The sequence below is a fragment of the Danio rerio genome, chromosome 21 (genome assembly GCF_049306965.1).
Source record: "Danio rerio strain Tuebingen ecotype United States chromosome 21, GRCz12tu, whole genome shotgun sequence".
Classification (NCBI taxonomy): domain Eukaryota; kingdom Metazoa; phylum Chordata; class Actinopteri; order Cypriniformes; family Danionidae; genus Danio; species Danio rerio.
In genome coordinates, this window is record NC_133196.1 from 41,334,177 (window position 1) to 41,355,275 (window position 21,099).

Below are 21,099 nucleotides of genomic sequence, written 5' to 3' on the forward strand. Positions count from 1 at the left end.
AAAATACCGTTTAGTCCTCTTCCTTACCGCTTCATGTTTACACTTTCCCTCTATTTCCCGTTCCGACAGGAAAGAAGCTGTGGCGGAGAGGATTTTGGGAAATGTAGTTTTAACTCAAAGACTCTCATTCGCGGTGCTCTGCAAATGCCTATCTTTGTAAAAAAAAAAAAAAACCTTAACAGTATTTTCATCCTTCTTTTATTCAAATGTATTGAACTAAACTAAACTATTAAAATGTGCTAAACAGTTTAATTAATAAATAAATAAAATAAAAAAACGAGTTTAGGACTAATTGATTTTTATTTGTGTACTTTCAATTTACACAGTTTATCCAACAAAAGGAAACCATTACTAAACCAATTTATTTAAAAGGGATTTGTTTTTGTTTATTACTCAAAAAAGCAAAAACAAGCAAACACAAAAAACAGTGTAAAATCTTGCGTTGATTCAGAAAGCGAGCACTATGATGGCAGCTGTTGTGATATTGACATTGCAGCCACAAAAATATTAACATGATCACTCATTTATAGCCCTTACAGTCCTGGTGAAAATAAACGCGTATATGTCCCAGCTTCATATTTCCCGTTACACAAATACTTCCAGTTAAGTGGAAAGAAAAGACCATGGGAAATGTGTTTCAGAACAACTGAACATCACAGTCTATAGAAGCAGATTCATTCAAGCCTTTATCCTAAATTATAACTGTATACATTCATGACCCTCCACCTGAATGTCGGATAAGTCAACCATCCAATCTTCAGGGTATGATTGCTGAAAGTTGGCTTTGTAAGTAAGCCGTAATGGTGCGACAAATATATTTACTGCGTAGTTTGTATAGTAACCCTTTACATTGCAATATGCTACATTGTAACTTGCGTACTGTTGGTGAATCCTTGCCTTCCTATCAGCTGAAAAGTTTTGCTGCCACTCACCAAACTCTTCTCGACTATTCTCTATAAACTGAAGACATATTTCTATGTGAAATATATATTTTATATACCAGCAGTTTTTGAAATACTCATCCTGCATTAACAACAATGCCCTCAAAGTCTCTTTATTCATCTTTCTTCGTCTTCAGATGCTCAGTTTGAACTTCTGCAGATTGTCTTGACCACGTGCCTTAACGCATTGAGTTGCTGCCCTGTGATTTGGACAGTTTATGTAATAAACAGCTATTTAATTTTGTTTCTATTTTTTCTCAAGGTTTTCCATGTTTCATTTTAATTATTGCTTCATTCAGTAAACACTTTAAACTAGTCAAAATAAAAGTGTTATTTGTTAAAATGTATGATTATGTTCTAACAGTATTTGTACTTTTATTTGGGAATAAATGCCATCAGTTTGCAGAACAAAACAAAAGTTTTTTTTACACAAACACAACGAACGCCACTTGGTCAAAATAACAAAAGGGATATATTCAGACATGTTTATAGACTATTTATGTTAACACATTGATGTTTTTTGCTACTTAAAAGTAAATATATATATATATATATATATATATATATATATATATATATATATATATATATATATATATATATATATATATATATATATATTAGGTAGAATAACCCTGCCTCTCAGTAACAAAAAAAAAAACAAAAAAAAGATGAATTGCCATTTTATGGGGGAAAATGCTCCAAAAAAAAAACAAAAAAAAAACGATATTTTTACCCAAACACATACCTACGAAATCCAATTTATTTCCGATACAGGGTTCCACACTATTCATTCAGGTTATCCCAACACAAATAGATTAAGTCAACTAAACATTTAAGTGGATTGAACATAAAACGATCAAGTTGTCCCACATAAAATCTCAAAAATTGTGTTGTTTTAGCTCATTTTAAATACGTAGTTCGAACAAGCAGCAATATATATATATATATATATATATATATATATATATATATATATATATATATATATATATATATATATATATATATATAAAACTGTACTACAAATGCTGAATAATGCAATATGAACAAACACACTAAGAACAATAAATAAAATACGTCTTTTTTGTCTGCTTTTGCTCAAATTAGGGGTAATTTTATCTCCAAAAACTAGTCATTCTCATATAAGGCATCATCACCTCTGTAACACATGCAAAAAAGGACCAAAAAAAGTCGAGCAACTTCGAACATCCGGTGCAACTTGACGTCATTAGGCGAGGTGACAAAGTGATGATGATGATGTTTCTGAACTTCTATTATTGTGGTGGCGCGCTGACACACACACACACACACACACACACTTGCAGCGGCTGTGATTGACACAGTGAAGGGGTGGGGACGCAGGGTGGGGTCAGCAGCAGGGAGAGGCGGAGGAGAGACTCACAGCTCGAGCCCAACCCTGAAACACGGCAACAAACACACACCGAAAGACGAACGGGGCGACGGAAAGAGGGCTTGTTTCTCGACGCCAGGGATATGATTTCTGTGAACCTCCGAGCCAACGAGCGCACATTTCTTCTCTAATACTGAGGCGGATAATACTGACTGTTATTCAAATCTCACCCCGCCCGAGCCGACCGACCCCCCCTCCACTCCACCCCTTCACCGCCGCTTAGATACCGAGATGCACACGGAGACTCGGAACAAAAAAGTAAGTCTGTTTATCGTTTGCAATCGACACATTTGCAGCATAGCTTTGGCCGGCTGTGGTTGTTCGCTTTCTGTTCTGCAGGACTCCTCCGGAGTTCCTCATCTGTGAGCAGTTACCCGGTTTCGGTTTGCTCTGCCGTTAACCGTAATGAGCCGATAATATCATCTGAGCGATTCCCGTGCATGCGCCTCTGAGCCCGTGCTTAACTTATCCGCGAACCTGACACGTTGACTCGGGCGCATTTAAAACAGCTGTGCAAAGTGTTAAAGTCAGATAGGGAGAGATTGAGCGACTCGTCTGTCAGAGCCGTCGAGGGTCTGCAGTGCCGTTTTAAAGCGGTGAAGGCAGGAAGGAAGCGCGCCGAATGCAGCTCGCCGGAGAGACACCATCTTAGCTGCTTTCTTAAAGGGGCCGCAGCCTTTATTCTTATGGGGTGATGAGGACATTCTGTTATGCTTGTTGGTCCTCTCAGTTCTGTGTTTTGTATTCCGTGGCTTTCGCTGTTATAAAGAGATGTCAGTGTTTTGGCTAATAATGTCAGGCTCCAGCTAATACCACGCAGGTTACAGCAGTAGACTGTAAGTTATACATAAAACTGTCATGAACATCCCATGATGTCAAGTGAGAAAGGGAGGGGGTGCATTAGTGTAAGTGGTTTGTTTGTTTGTTTGTTTGTTTTTGTTGCACATACACATGTATTGGAACGTCAGGGTCATCATATTGACACGTCTCCTCCTGTAGTACCCTTGAATGTATCTGCAGGGTCATACATTACATTAATTAAAAACATTTTAGCACAAATTTGACTATCACTTATCTTGTTCTGAAATGTACTTGCTCTGGCATTTACAAATTGGAAAAAACATCTATGTTGACGTTTATCAAGCATGTTAATCAAATAATCATTTTTAATTTATTGTAAATATGTACAAACTTAATACAAACATCTACATCTCACAACAATTAAGAACAAATAAAACAAAATATTATATTAACAATACTATCAAAGTATAAATAGATGCTAGGGGTAAAAATAAATAAATAGCTAAGATAATAATAAGAAAAACATTTTATTATTTAAATTATATTTACATAATACTTCATAAGTGTTTTTGTGGCTTTTCTGTTTTCAATGTTACACAGTGTAGTACCATATTGTTTAAATGGTAAGCTAATTTCTTGTCATGTTAATCAAATAATCATGTTATTATAGGCTAATCAAATGATTTTAATAGAAATAAACTGACTAACTGTTATTTTTGTTTCGATAAAAGTTTTGATATCACAAACGCTATTGATTATTTCTAAAAATTTAATTTACAATTGACGATCCACAGACCAGTATTGTAACTATTTCATATAAATACAGTGAGTAGTCAGAAAAGGGATAGAATGTAGCATATGGAAAACAATCAATTCATTGCTTTGGAGAATACATGCAAATTAAATCGCAGTCAAAAAATAATTAATTAATTAATTTAATACATTTAAAACTGTATTTTGTCAACAACGTGAAAAAGTTAATTGTTTATTATATCACAATTGCTATTATAATATTGTAATAATAAATGCTAATGTTACAAACAAAACATTAGTCCATGGTGTTAATAAAGAGCTAATTATGCAAAACAACAACTGCTATATAACCACTAAGGCTGCACAAATAATATTTGACCTGCATAAGTTTCACTACTATATTTTTTATGATAACGGAATTTAAGAATTGAAACAAAACAAAGCTCTGATCGGCGGCTGCACCAATAAGCTTAAATGAAATGTGTGCTGTTGGTAATAAGGCTTAGCACTCCGAAATAACTCGGCTAAGTTCAAACGCTGTATTTGTAGATTTTAGATCCCCTAAATTGACAATCTCCTCATGAAGTTTTACATTCCACTAGTTTATTTAATTGTAATTAATTGAGAGTTTTATGTAATTTAGCAGGTGCAGTTTTTGCCCCCAAGGTACTTTGCAGCAGAATGTAGTTATTAAAATAATAAAATAATATGCTAATGTAACTATTGTTTCCTACTGTGATAAATGGCTCGTAGGTTAATAAATGGGTGATTGGTAAATATGTAATATTGTTGTTGACTGTTGCAATAACGATCTTTCTTTTGATATTACTAACTTGCAAAATGTTTTTCTGTCAGCAATTTAAAAACAAGACAATTAATTTTGTAATCATCATTTTAAGATAAACAGGTATTAGAGCTAAAAAAAAGATATTAAGGTGCAAACATTTAGACTTCAAAACACCACAAATGACCTCAGCAGAAATTCTGATTTATAATGTTGTCAAATGCTTTTGAAAACTGATTTTTATCTTAATAATGGTCTAAGCAATGTCTATATCGATTAAATAAAGTTAATTTTATTCTGCAAAAAGGATATTGCATATACTGTTATTGCAAAAGCGACAATGTTTCTATTTAGTTTACAGCCTTATAGCATCAGTGTAAATGTGGATTTTGTTGGGATGAAGCATCTGCAATGCACACACACACACACAGGGAATCTAAATGGTGTATCCATTAGACTTAAGTTGTTATAAAACTGTGGCTGTCACAATGCAGTTTGCAAATGTCGCGATTTACAAAAAAAGAGATGAACCAGCCACTTGATGAAGCCTGTCCTGACTTTCAGTTTCAGTAGAAACATTAAGGCAGTGTGTCCACCGAAGAGTTTTTGCAGCACAAAAACACTTGATAGATGCACAGCTTAACACTTTGAGTAACGATGTGCATTTTGTGGCACTTCCGTTAAACTTGGTGATAAAAACAAAAATAACAATGCCATTAGTCCAAAATATTTGACTACTAACTGCAGCATATGGCCATTCAAGTATTCTAGAGAGGCGTCTGGTTTATTTAAGAAGAAAATAATATCTTGAAAACATTTGAATTATTATATGTGCCAAATCTTAAAATGCCCAAATATATTGTAGTTAGGGCGACACGGTGGCTCAGTGGTTAGCACCATTGCCTCACAGCAAGTAGGTCGCTGGTTCGAGCCTCGGCTGGGCCAGTTGGTATTGCATGTTCTCCCCGTGTTGGTGTGGGTTTCCTCCGGGTGCTCTGGTTTCACCAACAGTCCAAAGACATGCCCTTTAGGTGAATTGAATAAGCTAAATTGGCCGTAGTGTATGAGTGTGAATGTGAGAGTGTATGGGTGTTTCCCAGTGCTGGGTTGCAGGAGGTGCATGAAACCTGCCGGATAAGCTGGCAGTATATTCCGCTGTGGTGACCCCTGATAAATAAGGGACTAAGCAAAAGGAAAATGAATGAATGAATGAATACTGAAGTTAATCAGCCTGCCCAATTTACATTGATCCATCACTATAAAGGTGCAAGGTTAAAGTATTGCATCTTTTATGCTCTGTTTACCCCTGAATATAAGGGTGCTTTCACACCTACACTTTTGTTTCGGAACGTGTCTCGATTGCCCAGTTAGCGCGGTTCGTTTGGCATATGTGAACAGGGCAATCGCGCTCTGTTCCGCGCCAAAGTAATCACTCCGAGATTGCTTGAATGAGGTGGTCTCGGCTCGATTGAAACGAACCCTGGAGCGGTTCGATTGCAGTGAGAAAGCGATCTGATCCGAGCGCAGTTATATCACAGTGTTTTATGGATATGTAATAGGCTTACGGCTATATAAAGAGAGAAATATGAGTATGGCGGGAAGTTTCACGAGACTCCGGATGCCCGTAAACGAGTGATGATCTCCCGGTAATCTCGCGTCTCCCTCCCGGTCCTCAAATAGGCATCGTCGCCCACCCTTCTCACCCCTCCCCACCGCATCTCTCCTCAGACACGTCGCGCGCGCACCCTTTCAATCACCACCAAACCACCACCTCTCCTGACAGCTTAAAATAAACCCTGACACTCTGACCAATGTAGGGAGAGTTTACTCACACGTGACTTGTTTTAGCTCTTTTGGTCCGATTAGAAACTTTGCAGTGTGAAAGCGAACCGCTCCAATAGCAAAGAGCAACAATGTAACAATTGTAATCTCTGTTTCGAAACAACTGAATCGATTCACAGGTGTGAAAGCACCCTAGATTCATTTTGATCAGATCACAAATGTTCAATGTCAAACCAGGTGTAAAGGCAATCTAAAACATTTTGTCCCCGTTCAGCCACAGAAAAACACATTTGATCAGGTTGCTTTCTTAATTCCAACACTTGTGCTCAATGCATTTGAAAAGCCACAAAAGACCAGCCACTGTTCGACTGCTGACCAGACATGTGTTCATTATGGGACGTATTGTGTGAAAGCCCACCAAAACAAGGTATTCATAGGTCTCTGCTTGCGTTGTAACAAAACGCATGAATTGGGATCCAAATCCTAGTTGCCATTCACATTATTTCATCCTCTTGTTTTCTTGCTCGCTCGTTAGCTGCGTAAAAAAATGGGTTTGTTCATTCAGTAGTACTCATCCGTCACACCTCAGTGTAAATCGCTCCTGTGGAAGTGATGTAGAGCATGACGAAATCTGAAATGGTCACAAGAGACACATTTGAATGCATATTAATAACAGTAGAAATGGTAATGCATTCTCAACCAAGCATTTGTGATCATATCACTGACAATGCGCAGTGTGAGCTACTCGTTAGTGTGAACTCAGGCTGCACAATATGTAGTTTAGCATTAATATCACAGTATGTTCGTTCACAATTGTCAGGATGTGCGATGTTGAGTCTGTATTATATATGGTATGGGAGGTACAGTTCAGATGACATGAGATTTGAGGAGTCATTGCAAAGTTTAACCATAAAACATTAAGGGTGCTTTCCCACCTACAGTTTTGTTTCGGAACGTATCTCGTTTGCCCAGTTAGCGTAGTTCGTTTGGCATATGTGAACAGGGCAATCTCGCTCTGTTCCGCGCCAAAGTAATCGCTCCGAGATCGCTTGAGTGAGGTGGTCTCGGCTCGATTGAAACGAACCCTGGAGCGGATCGATTGCAGTGAGAAAGCGATCCGATCCAAGTGCGGTTATATCACAGTGTTTTATGGATATGTAATAGGCTTACGGCTATATGAAGAGAGAATTATGAGTATGGCGAGAAGTTTTGCGAGTCTCCAGATGCCCACAAACGAGTGATGATCTCCCGGTAATCTTGCGTCTCCCTCCCGGTCCTCAAATAGGCATTGTCGCGCACCCTTCTCATCCCTCCCCACCGCGTCTCTCCTCAGACACGTCGCGCGCGCACCCTATCAATCACCACCAAACCACCACCTCTCCTGACAGCTGAGCGGGACGCTGCAAAATAAACCCTGACATTCTGACCAATGTCAGGAGAGTTTACTCGCACATGACTTGTTTTAGCTCTTTTGGTCCGATTAAAAACTTTGCAGTGTGAATGTAAACCGCTCCAAGAGCAAAGAGCAACAATGTAACAATTTTAATCTCTGTTTCGGAACAACTGAATCGATTCAAAGGTGTGAAAGCACCCTAAAAGTTTTTTATTTGTATGTGCTCTTAAGGTATTTCAAGCTAGTTTAAAGCATTCCGGAACAAGAAATTGTTACATGTATAGTTTAAACGCATCTTATATTTATACAATTAAGACTGTGCAGTGTTATTTTACATTTAAAATAGATAAAACTATAAAGCACGGTGTATTTAATTTTTATTTTCGCTCAATTGCAGATCGATGTAAATCCTAATACCACCCTAAATGTGTGACTTTGCCGTTTTCTGCATTTGAGCTGATCGTTGGGAACAGCGTCTCCTGTTATTGACAGTGTCAGGGAGGTGAGTGGACTGAGGCATTATCATTGGAGGAACAGAGAGTACTCTGGGTGTGCCAGACAGCTAGTAATCATTAACAGCTGTGTACAAACTTTGGTCGAAGTGGTTAAACACTCAGCTACCCTCTGCAGGTCTCAGCCTTTGGGTTTTGTCAGGGTGACATCGCTTCAGGGGTGTGTTATAGGTTAAAGGCGTCCATTGGCAGCCTGATCAAGCCAGTTAGGGGGGGGGGGGGGGGGGGTGATGTGAGGTGCATCTGTTTTTAGGAGCTGAGACAGTTAGGTACTGCCACTGTCCTAGAGCACGGTTATTTTTAGGAGAAGGGTGCAGTCGGCCCTGGGTGTGACTGAAGTTGTGTTTTTGCAGGGCGGCTGTGGTGCACGCCTAGCAGTTCCTCTCACTCCTTGCCTTAAATCGCCTCTCGTTTTATTGACTGCACTTTAGCGTCACGCCCTTAACCTGTCCTGAAGATTAGCCCTAAAAGTGCAACCCAAATGAGTGTTCTGTTTTGCATAAACTTGATTCTGCATCATATGATGTAGGATAATTCAGGTAAGTCAACAATATTGAGTAATGCCTTAGTTTTTCAGTGCTTTGGTGATCATTAGGGATGCCACATTACTCAATATACTGAACTGTTTTTCAGTTTTGCATTTAAATTTAAAAACAGCTTTTTCTTATTCCTTTTTATTGCTCTCTAAACTGGCATTTTTGAATGCATGTCTGTTAAGGGTGTCACGATCCTCCAAATCCTCGATTCGATTACATTTTCGATTCTAAAGGCACGATTCGATTCGATTTTCGATTATGAATAATTAATTAATTAATTAATGACCAATTAATTATTTGTAGCCCACCGTTTAAACTACCTGACCTGGATGGTCTTTGTTTAACCCATAAACAATTCATACAGTAAATGAATAAAGGCAAGATACACACATAATTACAACCTGTCAATCACTTTTTCTGCGGGACTCGTGAATAGGCAGTGATCTGTGTCGTTATAATGGTGTCGGTAAAAAAGACGCACAACCAACAGGAACCAGCCAACAGTGTCTGAGGTGTTCGCTAAAATGACTAAGTACAAGTGAGTGAAAGATTGAAGCAGTCCTCTGACTGCCTGGACCTGCTGTCTCGAGCGCATGGCTGTGTATGCGTCTGGGTCTGTGTGGTCACGTGATTGGCATTTTCCGCGAGCGGATTTGCAACGGGGGCGGACGGAGGATCGCGATGCCGGTGTTGTCTATCGGACAAACCGTACGTAATACGTACATAGCAGAGCTTGCAAAACTGTTTTTTTTTTGTCGACAACACGAACGTTGTCAACATAACTCACTGGAAATCCAAAATGCTTACACACAAAATGCTTACAAGTTCTGTCGACGGGTCTCCTGCTTCTGCAGTTTAACAAGCACTTTTCCGCTGTTAACATTTTTTCCAGTAGCTCGACAAGTGCCTCAGTGGACTTGAGACGCAGACGGATTGGTCAGTTGGTCAGTCAACAGTGGCTTCTGGTGGATTTACGTGTGAACAGCAGGTGTAAATGGCATTTGCAAGAGAAATTTGAGGTCTGAAAAAAGTGTACACAGCGGCTTCTGGTGGATTCGCGTAAACAAAAACTACAAAAAAACGTGGCTCCTGAGATGCATTTTTTATTATTATTTTTTATAGGGGTTTTCACCTTTAAGCCTGGTTTATACTTCTGCGTCAAGTGACCGGCGTAACCCACGGCGCATGCAACGCGCGTAGCTGTGCATTTGTACTTCTGCGCGCTGTCTCTGTTGGTCTGCATTTACACTTCCGAAACGCTAGTTGGCAGTGAGGTGTAAATGTTCCTCTGTGTCGAGTTTCTTCGCTGTTGTTTTGCTTTTCCTGAACACTTCCGGGATGTACAAGTGGCTCAAACTCGCTCATTTTGAGGCAGGAACCGGCGGACGTGCAACAACTTTAACTATGAGGTAAACACAAAACAAAACTTTCCATCCGGACCTCCTTCACGGGACTCCACACTTGTAAACAATTGCTCCATCAGGCTCGCACCATTCATGCGTCTCTCGGTCCCGCCCAGATTCGTCAGCGCTACCAAGCCGACCAATCACAGAGCTTACGCAACGCGTCGTTGCGACGTGTAGTTACATTTTTTGAGAGGTGCACGTCAGCGACGCAGACGGCCACGGCAAAGAGCTATGCGTCAGCACCGTAGCATATGCTGCCGTTTGACGCAGAAGTATAAATCAGCCTTTATTGATAGGACCGTAGAGATTTACTGACAGGAAAGTATGGGGAGCAGGGAGAGGGAAAGGATCGGCAAAGGACCTCGAGCCTGGAATCAAACTCAGGTCAACGCAAGCACCTGAGTGCTATATGTTGACGCAGTAACTGCTAGGCTATTGGTGCCTCTGAGATGTATTTTTCTCTCTTCGGAAATGTATTTAGGGGGTACGTAATCAAAATAAGCACAAGTTGCAAATTTTGGATGTCCAGTCATTCAGTGCCATTATTGCTTTTGATAGCGCATGTGAGACCAAAGGTGCTAATTGTACATCACTATCCATATTAAAATATTTATTCGAGATTTTGTTATGTTAACATTGAGCCTCAAGGTGCAAAGAGAACTGATGCTTAAGATTTCATAAGTGCTCATATGTGAATGTGAATGAAAGTTACAACACACAAATTATTGTCTTGGTTCTGAACGTACAAACTCAATTATGTCCAGTAATTATGTCAACATGCCTGACTTGATGAAAAGTCAATCGCTTATGCCTTAAAACGTAAACATTTTTCTCGCAGTGAAAACGTCTTATTCTTGCTGTCTGTATTTTTAAAGTTAATCAAACAGCAAAAGACAATCAAATCACACACTGCTTCTGACTGAATAGCTGTTGTAACGAATCTTTAGCGTTTATTACATTTATATACTGAAGTTTATACAGATAATTTAATTGAGGTTCTGTACTTAAAAAGTTCTGTTAGATAACTGAAAACCTGAAAAGCACTGTTTATTAGTAGTATGTATGTTTGTTATGTTGCATTCATTTGTGCTTTTGTCTGATTTTCTTTCTTTTAATCTATATTGAAGTCCATTTTTTACTGAACATATTATATACACTGAACCATTCTGAATCTGTGACTCTAAAACCATATTACTACCCAATCAGTACCATTTCACTTCTGCTGACCATTGATGATGCTTAAAAGAAAGCCCATTGTCTTTACTGCATTCTCAAGAATGTTAACTATAAAGATGTATGACTGGTCCTAGGACAAAGGACATCATCTCACCTCACCTCTGACACCTTGAATTGAGGCCTTAATCTGAATACAGTGTGTTAATATGGATACAGGTGGGACAGTTCAGCTTGTCTTTTATGATCCACTAATACAAGGCCATAAAAGACTTTCACACTCAGTCAGGTGTAAAATTTCTTTATATTCTTACACCCTACGGACTAGGTTCAACAATACACCTAAAGTTTTATCCTCTTGTTTATTTGCTTGCTGTTATGGATACATTAATGATGAAAAATTAATAATTAATTGGTGTTAGTCGCAATTAAACTCTGTAATCCTAAGTTTGCATTCCAATAGACAATCTTGGTATTCTAATCAGACTAAACGGGTAGCATCACCTAGGCTTTTACACTGAGTAGCCATCAGTGCTGTCACTTGAGATCTAAACCTCTTAACCAATCTAAACCTCATCGAAACATAAACTTGAGATCTAAAAATACTTTCACCTGACTATGAAATGATGTCGCAGTAACGTCACAATATCTATGTACACACAAAACCACCAAAACTAACTAAAAACAATGTAGCATACATGCTAGACCATTATATAGCGCTATAATTCTGCCACAGCTCGTTTCCACTGAGTGGTACAGTACGGTACGGTTAGGGTCGGTACGGGTCACCTTTATCAGGCTTGCGTTTCCAATACCAAGGGTACCCTTTTGGTGGGCATGGTGTACGACAGAGAGTTTCATTCAACGTCATTCTCGCTCGAATAAATTTCAACAGTAAAGCTGTACAGGTCGTTCACACATCATATGAGAAGCACTTCTCACAAAACAGATGTTTTATACACACAAATACTTGTTTATAAATGTTTATTACTAACCTTTTTATGAACATGATTTGATTATAACTGCAGATCAATGACAGTGCGAAATAGCCTACTGTAACAAGTGCAATTATTTAAAATAAATATATAAATGCAACATATATGAAGACGGCGAAGCAGTGGCGCAGTAGGTAGTGCTGTCGCCTCACAGCAAGAAGGTCGCTGGGTCGCTGGTTCGAGCCTCGGCTCAGTTGTCGTTTCTGTGTGGAGTTTGCATGTTCTCCCTGCGTTCACGTGGGTTTACTCCAGGTTTCTCCCACAGTCCAAAAACATGCGTTACAGGTGAATTGGGTTGGCTAAATTGTCCATAGTGTATGAGTGTGTGTGTGTGTGTGGATGTTTCCCAGAGATGGGTTGCGGCTGGAAGGGCATCTTTTGCGTAAAAAAAACTTGCTGAATAAGTTGGTGGTTCATTCCACTGTGGCGACCCCGGATTAATAAAGGGACTAAGCCAAATAAAAAAAAATTAATGAACATATATGAACACATATGAACACATACAGACCCTTACAGTCTCCGATATGTTACCAACTAGAGAAAAACTACACACTACATACATTTAGTTCTTATTTAGATTCAGAAACATCATGCAACATAGCCCGCAGTCAGTGCAAAAAAAGTGTTTACCTTGGGACATTTTCCTGGTGGTTTTCTGTGATCTTCACTATAAACAAGGATTCACTATGAGCACAGCATTCAAAAAAACCTAAACTAACAGTTGGAGATTGGAGGATGCCCTAACCATAGTTGTTTTTGCTGTGTATTATGGGTTGTGTGATGAATCAGTTATTTGAAGAAAGAACAAAAAAAAAAAGATGATTAAATCATCATCAACAAATTTTAGATGTCATTGAGGCTAAGAGAAGTACTGGATGCTGCGACAGAGAATTCCTGCTGACCTTATCTCTCTGTATGTGTATGTTTTCTGTAACACTTGTAAATACAGTGCATGTTGCGTATGGCATGCATTTGTCCAATCAATATAGACTTGTGTTACTGGTAGTTCTCATTAGGCTTGGTTTTTCTTGAAGTAAGTTAATTATAACTCTAAAGTAGGAGCTAATTTAGTTCCCCCAAAAATAAGAGTTTATCTAAAATGGTTCCCAGTTCATGTTGCAGGAATACACCAAAAGTTGCGTTCTTCCTCCAATAGTTGTGTGAGCTATGAAAAGGTTGCTTTGAGAAAGCAGATTGCTAATTCTAACCAGTGTCCACAGTCCAATATCTTTGTCACATTTTTTTTTTTTTTTTTTAAACAAGAAAAGTTGACCGTAGGCTTTACGTTGGTGGAATGGAGTGTAGTACCATTTAAGACCAAATTATGCACAGTTGAACACAACCTTTCAAAACATATTTGATGGCCTGCACAGACAAATGCACAATTGACAGTTATATGCCTTTTCAGTACCTGTGCTCATTCTTTCCAAAAGTTCAGGATGATTTAAATGTCAGATTTGAGAATATCTCCATTAATTAAGTACTCAATGTGGGCATCTACTGTTGCTGTCATCTCCAGTAGGTGGTGGTTCCTCATTTGTTACAAGTTTCTTTTCCAATTAACAGAGACTAGACCAGTTTTACCACCTCTAGGTGCACGTGTAAGCTGCATGGATTTGTAGATTAGGTTGGGCATGCAAAAGTATTAGTTGTTCACATTTTTTGTACATAATTATTAACATTTGTTTTGCCTGTGTCAGCATTTTGCACAGCACATTTTGTACAGAATCATAAGACTTTCTGTTTCAAACTATGGAACATTTGTATTTTCTTGAGGAAAAATAAATTGAATAATCTCATGGAAATCAAAGATAATTCAACCTTGAGTGCCATCTGTAGAAAATACAGTTATACAATATTACCATCTGCCCGTATTCCGTTCTATTTTTGTCTAATTGGTTGTTTTATGTTAAGTCTTTGTTTTACTCTAATATCCATCATTTTAGCTCACTGACCTAACACACTCCAGGACTAGGTTATTCTATTCTGAAGGGCCTCAATATTGAGGTAAAGAGCAAAGTGGACAAATTTGGGCTTGTATATCTAGTGACCTCTACTTTACCTTTGCAGTAGAGTTCTCAGACTATTTTACATACTTTGTGACATATTTCCACATAATATTCAATGAGAAATTATGTAGATTAAAGAAATGAGAGCGAAGCAGTGTCGCAGTAGGTAGTGCTGTCGCCTCACAGCAAGAAGGTCGCTGGGTTGCTGTTTCAACCCTCGGCTCAGTTGGCGTTTCTGTGTGGAGTTTGCATGTTCTCCGTGCGTTCGCGTGGGTTTACTCCGGGTGCTCCGGTTTCCCCCACAGTCCAAAGACATGCGGTACAGGTGAATTGGGTAGGATAAAATGTCTGTAGTGTATGAATGTGTGTAAATGAGTGTTTGTGGATGTTTCCCAGAGATGGGTTGCGGCTGGAAGGGCATCCACTGCGTAAAAATGTGCTGGATAAGTTGGCGGTTCATTCCGTTATGGCAATCTCAGATTAATAAAGGGACTAAGCCAGCAAGAAAATGAATGAATGAATGAATAAATCCTAAAAAAAATGGCTAACATAAAAAAGAAGAGGTTTTTGATGACGTCAGCCAAAAAGTTATTTCAGAGATGAAGAAATGTATTTTCACGAATTCATAAATTAAATTAAGGCAACATCAATACTTTATTATAAATAATTAAATGCATAAGTAATCAGTATTGTTAAGTATCAACAGTGAAAGTATTTAAATTACACTCATTCTGTTGGAGTATAAGCGATGTATTTTCTTGTAGGTATTTTTTTTTTTTTTGGTTTCATTTTAATTTTGATTTAATGTTTTAAAACAAAAATGAAATCCACTTCAGCTACATTTTTGAAAAATGCTTTGGACAATTTACTTTTTTTTAAGCTATACATGTTGCTAGTGTAGTGAAATAAGAAACAAACTTACCACAGATATAATCAAGGTCTTTGTTTTACTTTGGGAGCTGAAGAACAATTGGTTGCTAGAGGCACCAGTATATTAGCTAGAAGAAAAATTATGTTTGTAAAAGAGATGTTATAGAGGAACACTCAATTTTTTTGTAAATAGGCTAATTTTACAAGTTACCTAACGTTAGTTGAGTTTGACCATTTTAGAATCCATTCAGCTGATCTCTAGGTTTGGCGAATGTACTTTTATCTTCGATTAGCAAAGATCATTTTATTATTTATTATTTATATTAGACCATTACAGGCCCATAGCCAGCCTAGTAAAATGTGTAATTATCTTTTTAATAATGAAATTTAAATAATGCATTTTAGTGACATTTTAAGCACTATTCTGAAGCTTGCCGAATGGTCATTACACTTTTGACTATTTCAGCCAAAATATTATTCAAATCAATTTTTAATATGGTATGCTTTTGAGCCTTCACACCTATTTATTGAAATTTTTTGGTTTTAAGAATAAGGTCCATGATTTAGAATAAACGTTAGAACAAAAAAATAGGACAAATGAGCTGATTTATTCGTCATGCAGTCACATAACCTCCGCTGTGGCTGACGCCGACATTGACATGCACCTCTCAAAAAATGCAATGACGCATTGACGCATATTGCAAGCTCTGTAATTGGTCAGCTTGGTAGTGCTGATGAGTGTGGACGAAACCGAAAGCCGCACGAACCCGTTGGAGCGAGTGTTGAACCCTGTGAAAGAGGAATGAACTCCGGGTGGAAACTTTTTGTTTTGTGTTTAACCTTATGATTAAAGTTGTTGCACTTCTGCCGCTGTCTGCCTCATGATTGAGCAAGGTTTAGCTACTTCTACATTAAGGTAGTTTTGAGAAAAAGCAAAACACCATCGAAGAAACTCGACACAGAGAACATAACCTCACCACTAGCAAGTGTTTCGGAAGTGTTATTGCAGAGCAACACAAACAGCACACAGAAGTATAAATGCACGGCAACATGCAAGGAATGCACCATGGGTCACAGCGATCAATCAGTGCTGAAGTAAAAACCCGTCTTAAGGGATCAATACTGAACCTTTGTCAGTGAGGGGTGGTTACGAGCCTGCATTAGCATCTCTCTCGAAAAATGCTTTACTCTTCTGTAGTTACATCGTGTACTAAGGCCAGCAGAAAATGAAAATTTGCTGTTTTCTAGTACAATATTGCTAGGAACTATACTTTCAATCTGGCGTAATAATCAAGGGTCTTTGTTCCGGTACCATAGCTGCAGTAGGCACAATTACAGAGCACCTGAAAATAGTCCCCAGATAGGTAACTAAGGCCATACTCACACTAGGTACAGTTGCCTCGAACCGGGCCCAAAGCACGCTTGTCCCCCCTCCCGTCTCCCCCGACGGCCCGCACTCGCACCATATGGGGCCTCGGCACGCTTACATCATCGCTGCTGTGCTGTTCAGTGAGAAGCGCTGTCACTCAGCAGCACAGTGGAGATTTCTCTAGTTATATCGTTTCAGTCGTTTGATATGCAGTGACATGCAGTCAAATATTTCGCCAAACAGTCCTTAGGGATGCGGTGACACGCAGTCAGATATTTCGCCGAACAGATCCGCCACTTTTGGCGCTCATAAACAATCATAAAGCTCTCGTGCTGCAGGAATGAGGAGGTCTGCTGAAGTCGCGCAGCTGTCGTGCAGTGAGGAGTTCTCGTCTTTAATAAACTACGGCAGTTTGCGTTCACTGAACAGTAAGAATGATTAATAAATCCATATGAAACAGCCACTTAAAAGTCACGTCTCGCTTTCAGTTTCGTGCTTTGGCGCGTTTTGCACTCACACACACAAGCGTACCATGCCAAGCCCAAATGAACCGCGCTCAGGCACACCTCTTCCAACCGGGCCAGGGCCGGCCAAGTGAACCATGCTTGAGCCCGATTCAGCGCACTCACACTTCTCAAACGATCCGGGAACCGGGCCTGGGCACAGTACGGATGGCATAGTGTGAGTAGGCCCTTTGTAACAGTGCTACAAAACTACAAAACAATCAAGCTTTGTTTATTTATTCTTTATTTCATCAGGAATTTCCCATTGAGATGTGCATTTCTTTTACCAGGGGGTCCTGGCCCAAATGCCAGCACAAAAAGTTTTAGATACATACAATATCACAAATTAAAATTTACATGAAAGATTCACATGGTTCCTCCAGATAAGACTTCAAACGATTTTTATAAATATTTAGAGATGGAATTGTTTCCAACATGGTAACACTTTGCTGTTCATTCCATGATGTAGGACCAAAAGAGGAAAACGCTGTCTCTAGCAAACTCTGGACACACTCTAGGAACAGTTAAATGTAGTTAATAAGAATTTTGTCTACCATAACTACAAGTATAATATGATAAAAGGTTACAAATATAAGATGACAATTTACCCAAAAATGCCCTAGTGGTAAATAGAGGCATATTCGTTTTTCTTGTTTGGTGCAGGGAAAACCATCCAACCATTTTGTACAAAATACAGTGATGGGTACGTGCATTCGCCACAAATCGTATTGCAACATAATATATACTGTCCAGTTTTTTTAATAACAACATGGTTTGCAAGCATATAAACTCCAAAATTACTGAAAGGAAACAGCTTTGGATAATTATTTTTCTTGCTTCAAAAGGAAGAAACTTCTTAATACAAAAAAGAAACCTAGGCCTGAGCTACTTTACGAGATTTTCAATATGTATATTAAAACTCAACCGTTTATCAAGCCATATGCCCAAATAGCTTTCAATACAGTCCCACTACAAGGTTAAGATTGGTGAAATCTTCACTTTCATGCGACTGCGGTTAAAACCCATATATTTAGTTTAAATTGGAAAATTATCAAGACTCCATTTACATGTTTATAGCAAGATGCTAATGGTCTAATCAGAATCAATGATTTATGCTAAGCTAAGCTAAAAGTGTTCCCGCCAGACTCAGAAAGACTGAGTGGATTCAAAATTGCTAATACTCTTTAACTCAAAGTGACTTGAATCGTTAAATGAGCATATTTCCAAAAAAAAGGGGGAGGCTTTCTTTAAAGGGGACTTGCACGGTTTATCTCTTATACCTAAAGAAAGCAAACCTAGTTAGAGATTAGGTTTCGGATAAGTGGGAGATCTGGGGTGTTTTGTGTGTGTGGGATATGGGACTGTAAGGATATTGTCCATGTCTCCCCAGATTAGAGGCGATGTGACAGAATGACCCCCTACCATTGCGGCGCAATCATTAACCAGGGAAAGAATCCCGTCCCCATAGCAACCCCTGCAGTTCTGCCAAACTGTCTGCAATGAAAAAGAGGGAGCGGGGGTGGGGTTCTCAGGGTGGGGAGGGTGTGTCTCAAATGTGTGTGTGTGTGACTATTGATGTAGCAAACAGCATGCAAGCCGTTGCTCAGAATCTGAAAATTACGTGATTTGGAAAACTAGATGCGAAGATGCTTTGTATGTGTACCCTCTCGATATGCATGCATTTGCATTAGCCGTTTACTGTAGCTTAATTATAAGGAGCTACGTGCACATTTATCCTGGGAACTAAGTATCTGCACAGATATGTGTTTTGGGAATTGTAGCTTGCCCCTATACCTTTAAAGTTGACATCACCAGCTCTCTCCTTCTTTGTTTTCCTCTCTGGGCGCAGCTCCTCCTCGGTAGAGATGAGCTGCCTTTCAGAACAAGCGAAACTTCTTCCTTCCTGTCTTGGGTGCTTGTTTGCTTCAGGGACAGTAAATGTCTTGAGACGAGGTTAAACAAGTGAGGTTTGCACATTGACGCATTTGAGTGAAGCATCGTGTACTAGCTCAGTTTCTGACTGTATGCAGGACAGACCGTTCCTTATTGAGTAAATCAACTGGAGGTAAAGGAATGAGCATGTTGGGACTAATGTGTGTGTGTGTGTGTGTGTGTGTGTGTGTGTGTGTGTGTGTGTGTGTGTTTTAGGGTGGGGAGGGCTGTGGGAAGTAGCAGCAGATTTTGCGTCAGTAGGGTGTGGTGAGATAAGGGCAAGTTCACTGCTATGGTGACTGTGCCAACCATGAAAAGAAAGTCCTATGTGTGCGTTAGTTGGAATTTATTTGCAGCCAATATACACTCCCTTTATCAGCCTTTATCTGTATTTTTAAAGAAATTATACACCTATAAAGGATAACTATTTCATTTTTTTTCTCGTTTTTATGTTTTTCAAAACAAATAATATGTTAGCTTTTCAGAAAAACACAAAAGAAGAAATCTGAAGAGAGTTTAGTGTATTGTGACCAGTTGTCAAGCTAAAAAAAGAGCAAAGATTCTCTAGACAGTAGTGCTATTTTAAAAACCATCTAAAGATATATGAAAATATTAAATCAGGGCTCGAAATGAACCTTTTTGCTTGGTAGCACCGGTGCTCCTAACTTTAAAAATTTAGGCGCATCAGCCAAAATTTAGTCTCACCCACCAATTATGAGCACCGTTACTACAAGTTTTATACAAACATATTTATTGTATTTGAAATCAACACTAATCAAACTAACAAGCAAAAAAAAATTATATATATAAATGCAAGCGGGAGGAAAATATGTCTCAACGAAATCCCGTTATCACAAGAAAATAGATTTTTATAACAGAACTGAGTGAGCAAAAAGATACACGGAGCGCTCACCGGCCCTGCACGCACTGCTTAAATGAATCTGTTAACGATAAAACTGTGCTGTTCTCACGAGTGCTGTCACTCAATGGATATTGCACTAATGCTTTTGACACATATTGTAGCTTATTATATGCATACATGTTAATAGCAATACCGGTTTATTTTTATGAGTAGCGATATTAGTTTACTCAATGCAAGCCCGTTCGCGATGGCGTACGTGGTGTTCAATTTGACATATAGCTGTCCCTTGCATGGCGGACAGCATCTGGCGATTATATGAAGGATTAAACAGAAGCTCTCGTGCTAGATGTGGCAAACAGTTACCTGAAAACTCCATCCCACAGATGTTTTATAGCGGACTTGAAGCCAATGGAAGTCTTCTACTCTTGGGAAAGTGTAGATAGAGGATTAACATTTAGCACATGATCACTACTAAGATGTTTTAGTATTTATAACTTTAGATGTCATGGTTTCTAAAGCAAAATCTGTCAGTGTTATCTTCATTCTCCTCTTCAGCGCTTTACAATTTTTTGTGGTAGTAGCTCTCTCTGTCATCCCAAGCCAGAAGCGCTCACTGAGTGATTGACAGCTGATATTAACTAATCATTCGCGTTCAGTGCTAGAGCAGTGGGCCAATAAGAAGAGCGTGAAGGCGGGGCACGCATTACGGACTTGGATTTGTTTACTGCAGCAAGTTGACATGACAACTGTTTTAAACCATTCCAGAGCGCTGCGTTTCGCGTTGCAAGTGCAGAGATGCATTCTGCGTGAATGTCTCCCGAATCCGCGCATGTGGTGAACATTTTACAGTAAAAACTGGTGGCACATAACAATTTTAAGCACTCGCAGAAATGCTCCCAAATATATTTTAAGGTCGCATAGATAAAATTTCGGGTGCATATGCGACCAAAATGGTCGCAATTTCGAGCCCTGGAAATGCTTTGTGTGACTAATTCAGTTATTATTTTTCTCGTTCACTTACTGCTTTAAAATTAAATGCTTATTCTGTTTGGTACTATTGGGAA

At 39.0% G+C, this 21,099-nt stretch overlaps 2 protein-coding genes across 10 annotated transcripts in view; one reads left to right on the forward strand and one right to left on the reverse strand.

Annotated features, from left to right (window-relative positions):
- The window catches only part of rbm41 (RNA binding motif protein 41), a 53,705-nt gene extending 50,740 nt beyond the window's left edge, over window positions 1-2,965 (reverse strand). For 6 of the 9 annotated variants that reach the window (XR_012396530.1, XR_012396531.1, XM_073934489.1 and 3 more), the window contains exon 1: window positions 28-84. Coding sequence is in view for 4 of the 9 variants with exons in the window: in XM_073934489.1 (XP_073790590.1) it covers window positions 28-35 (8 nt within the window). In the remaining 5 variants the exon portion in view is untranslated. 9 annotated transcript variants of the gene reach the window in all.
- klf8 (Kruppel like factor 8) overlaps window positions 2,321-21,099 on the forward strand; it is a 79,700-nt gene continuing 60,921 nt past the window's right edge. The window contains exon 1 of the mRNA NM_001080003.2: window positions 2,321-2,613. Within this exon, the coding sequence (NP_001073472.1) occupies window positions 2,587-2,613 (27 nt within the window). The 5' untranslated portion in view covers window positions 2,321-2,586. The remainder of the gene's footprint in view (window positions 2,614-21,099) is intronic.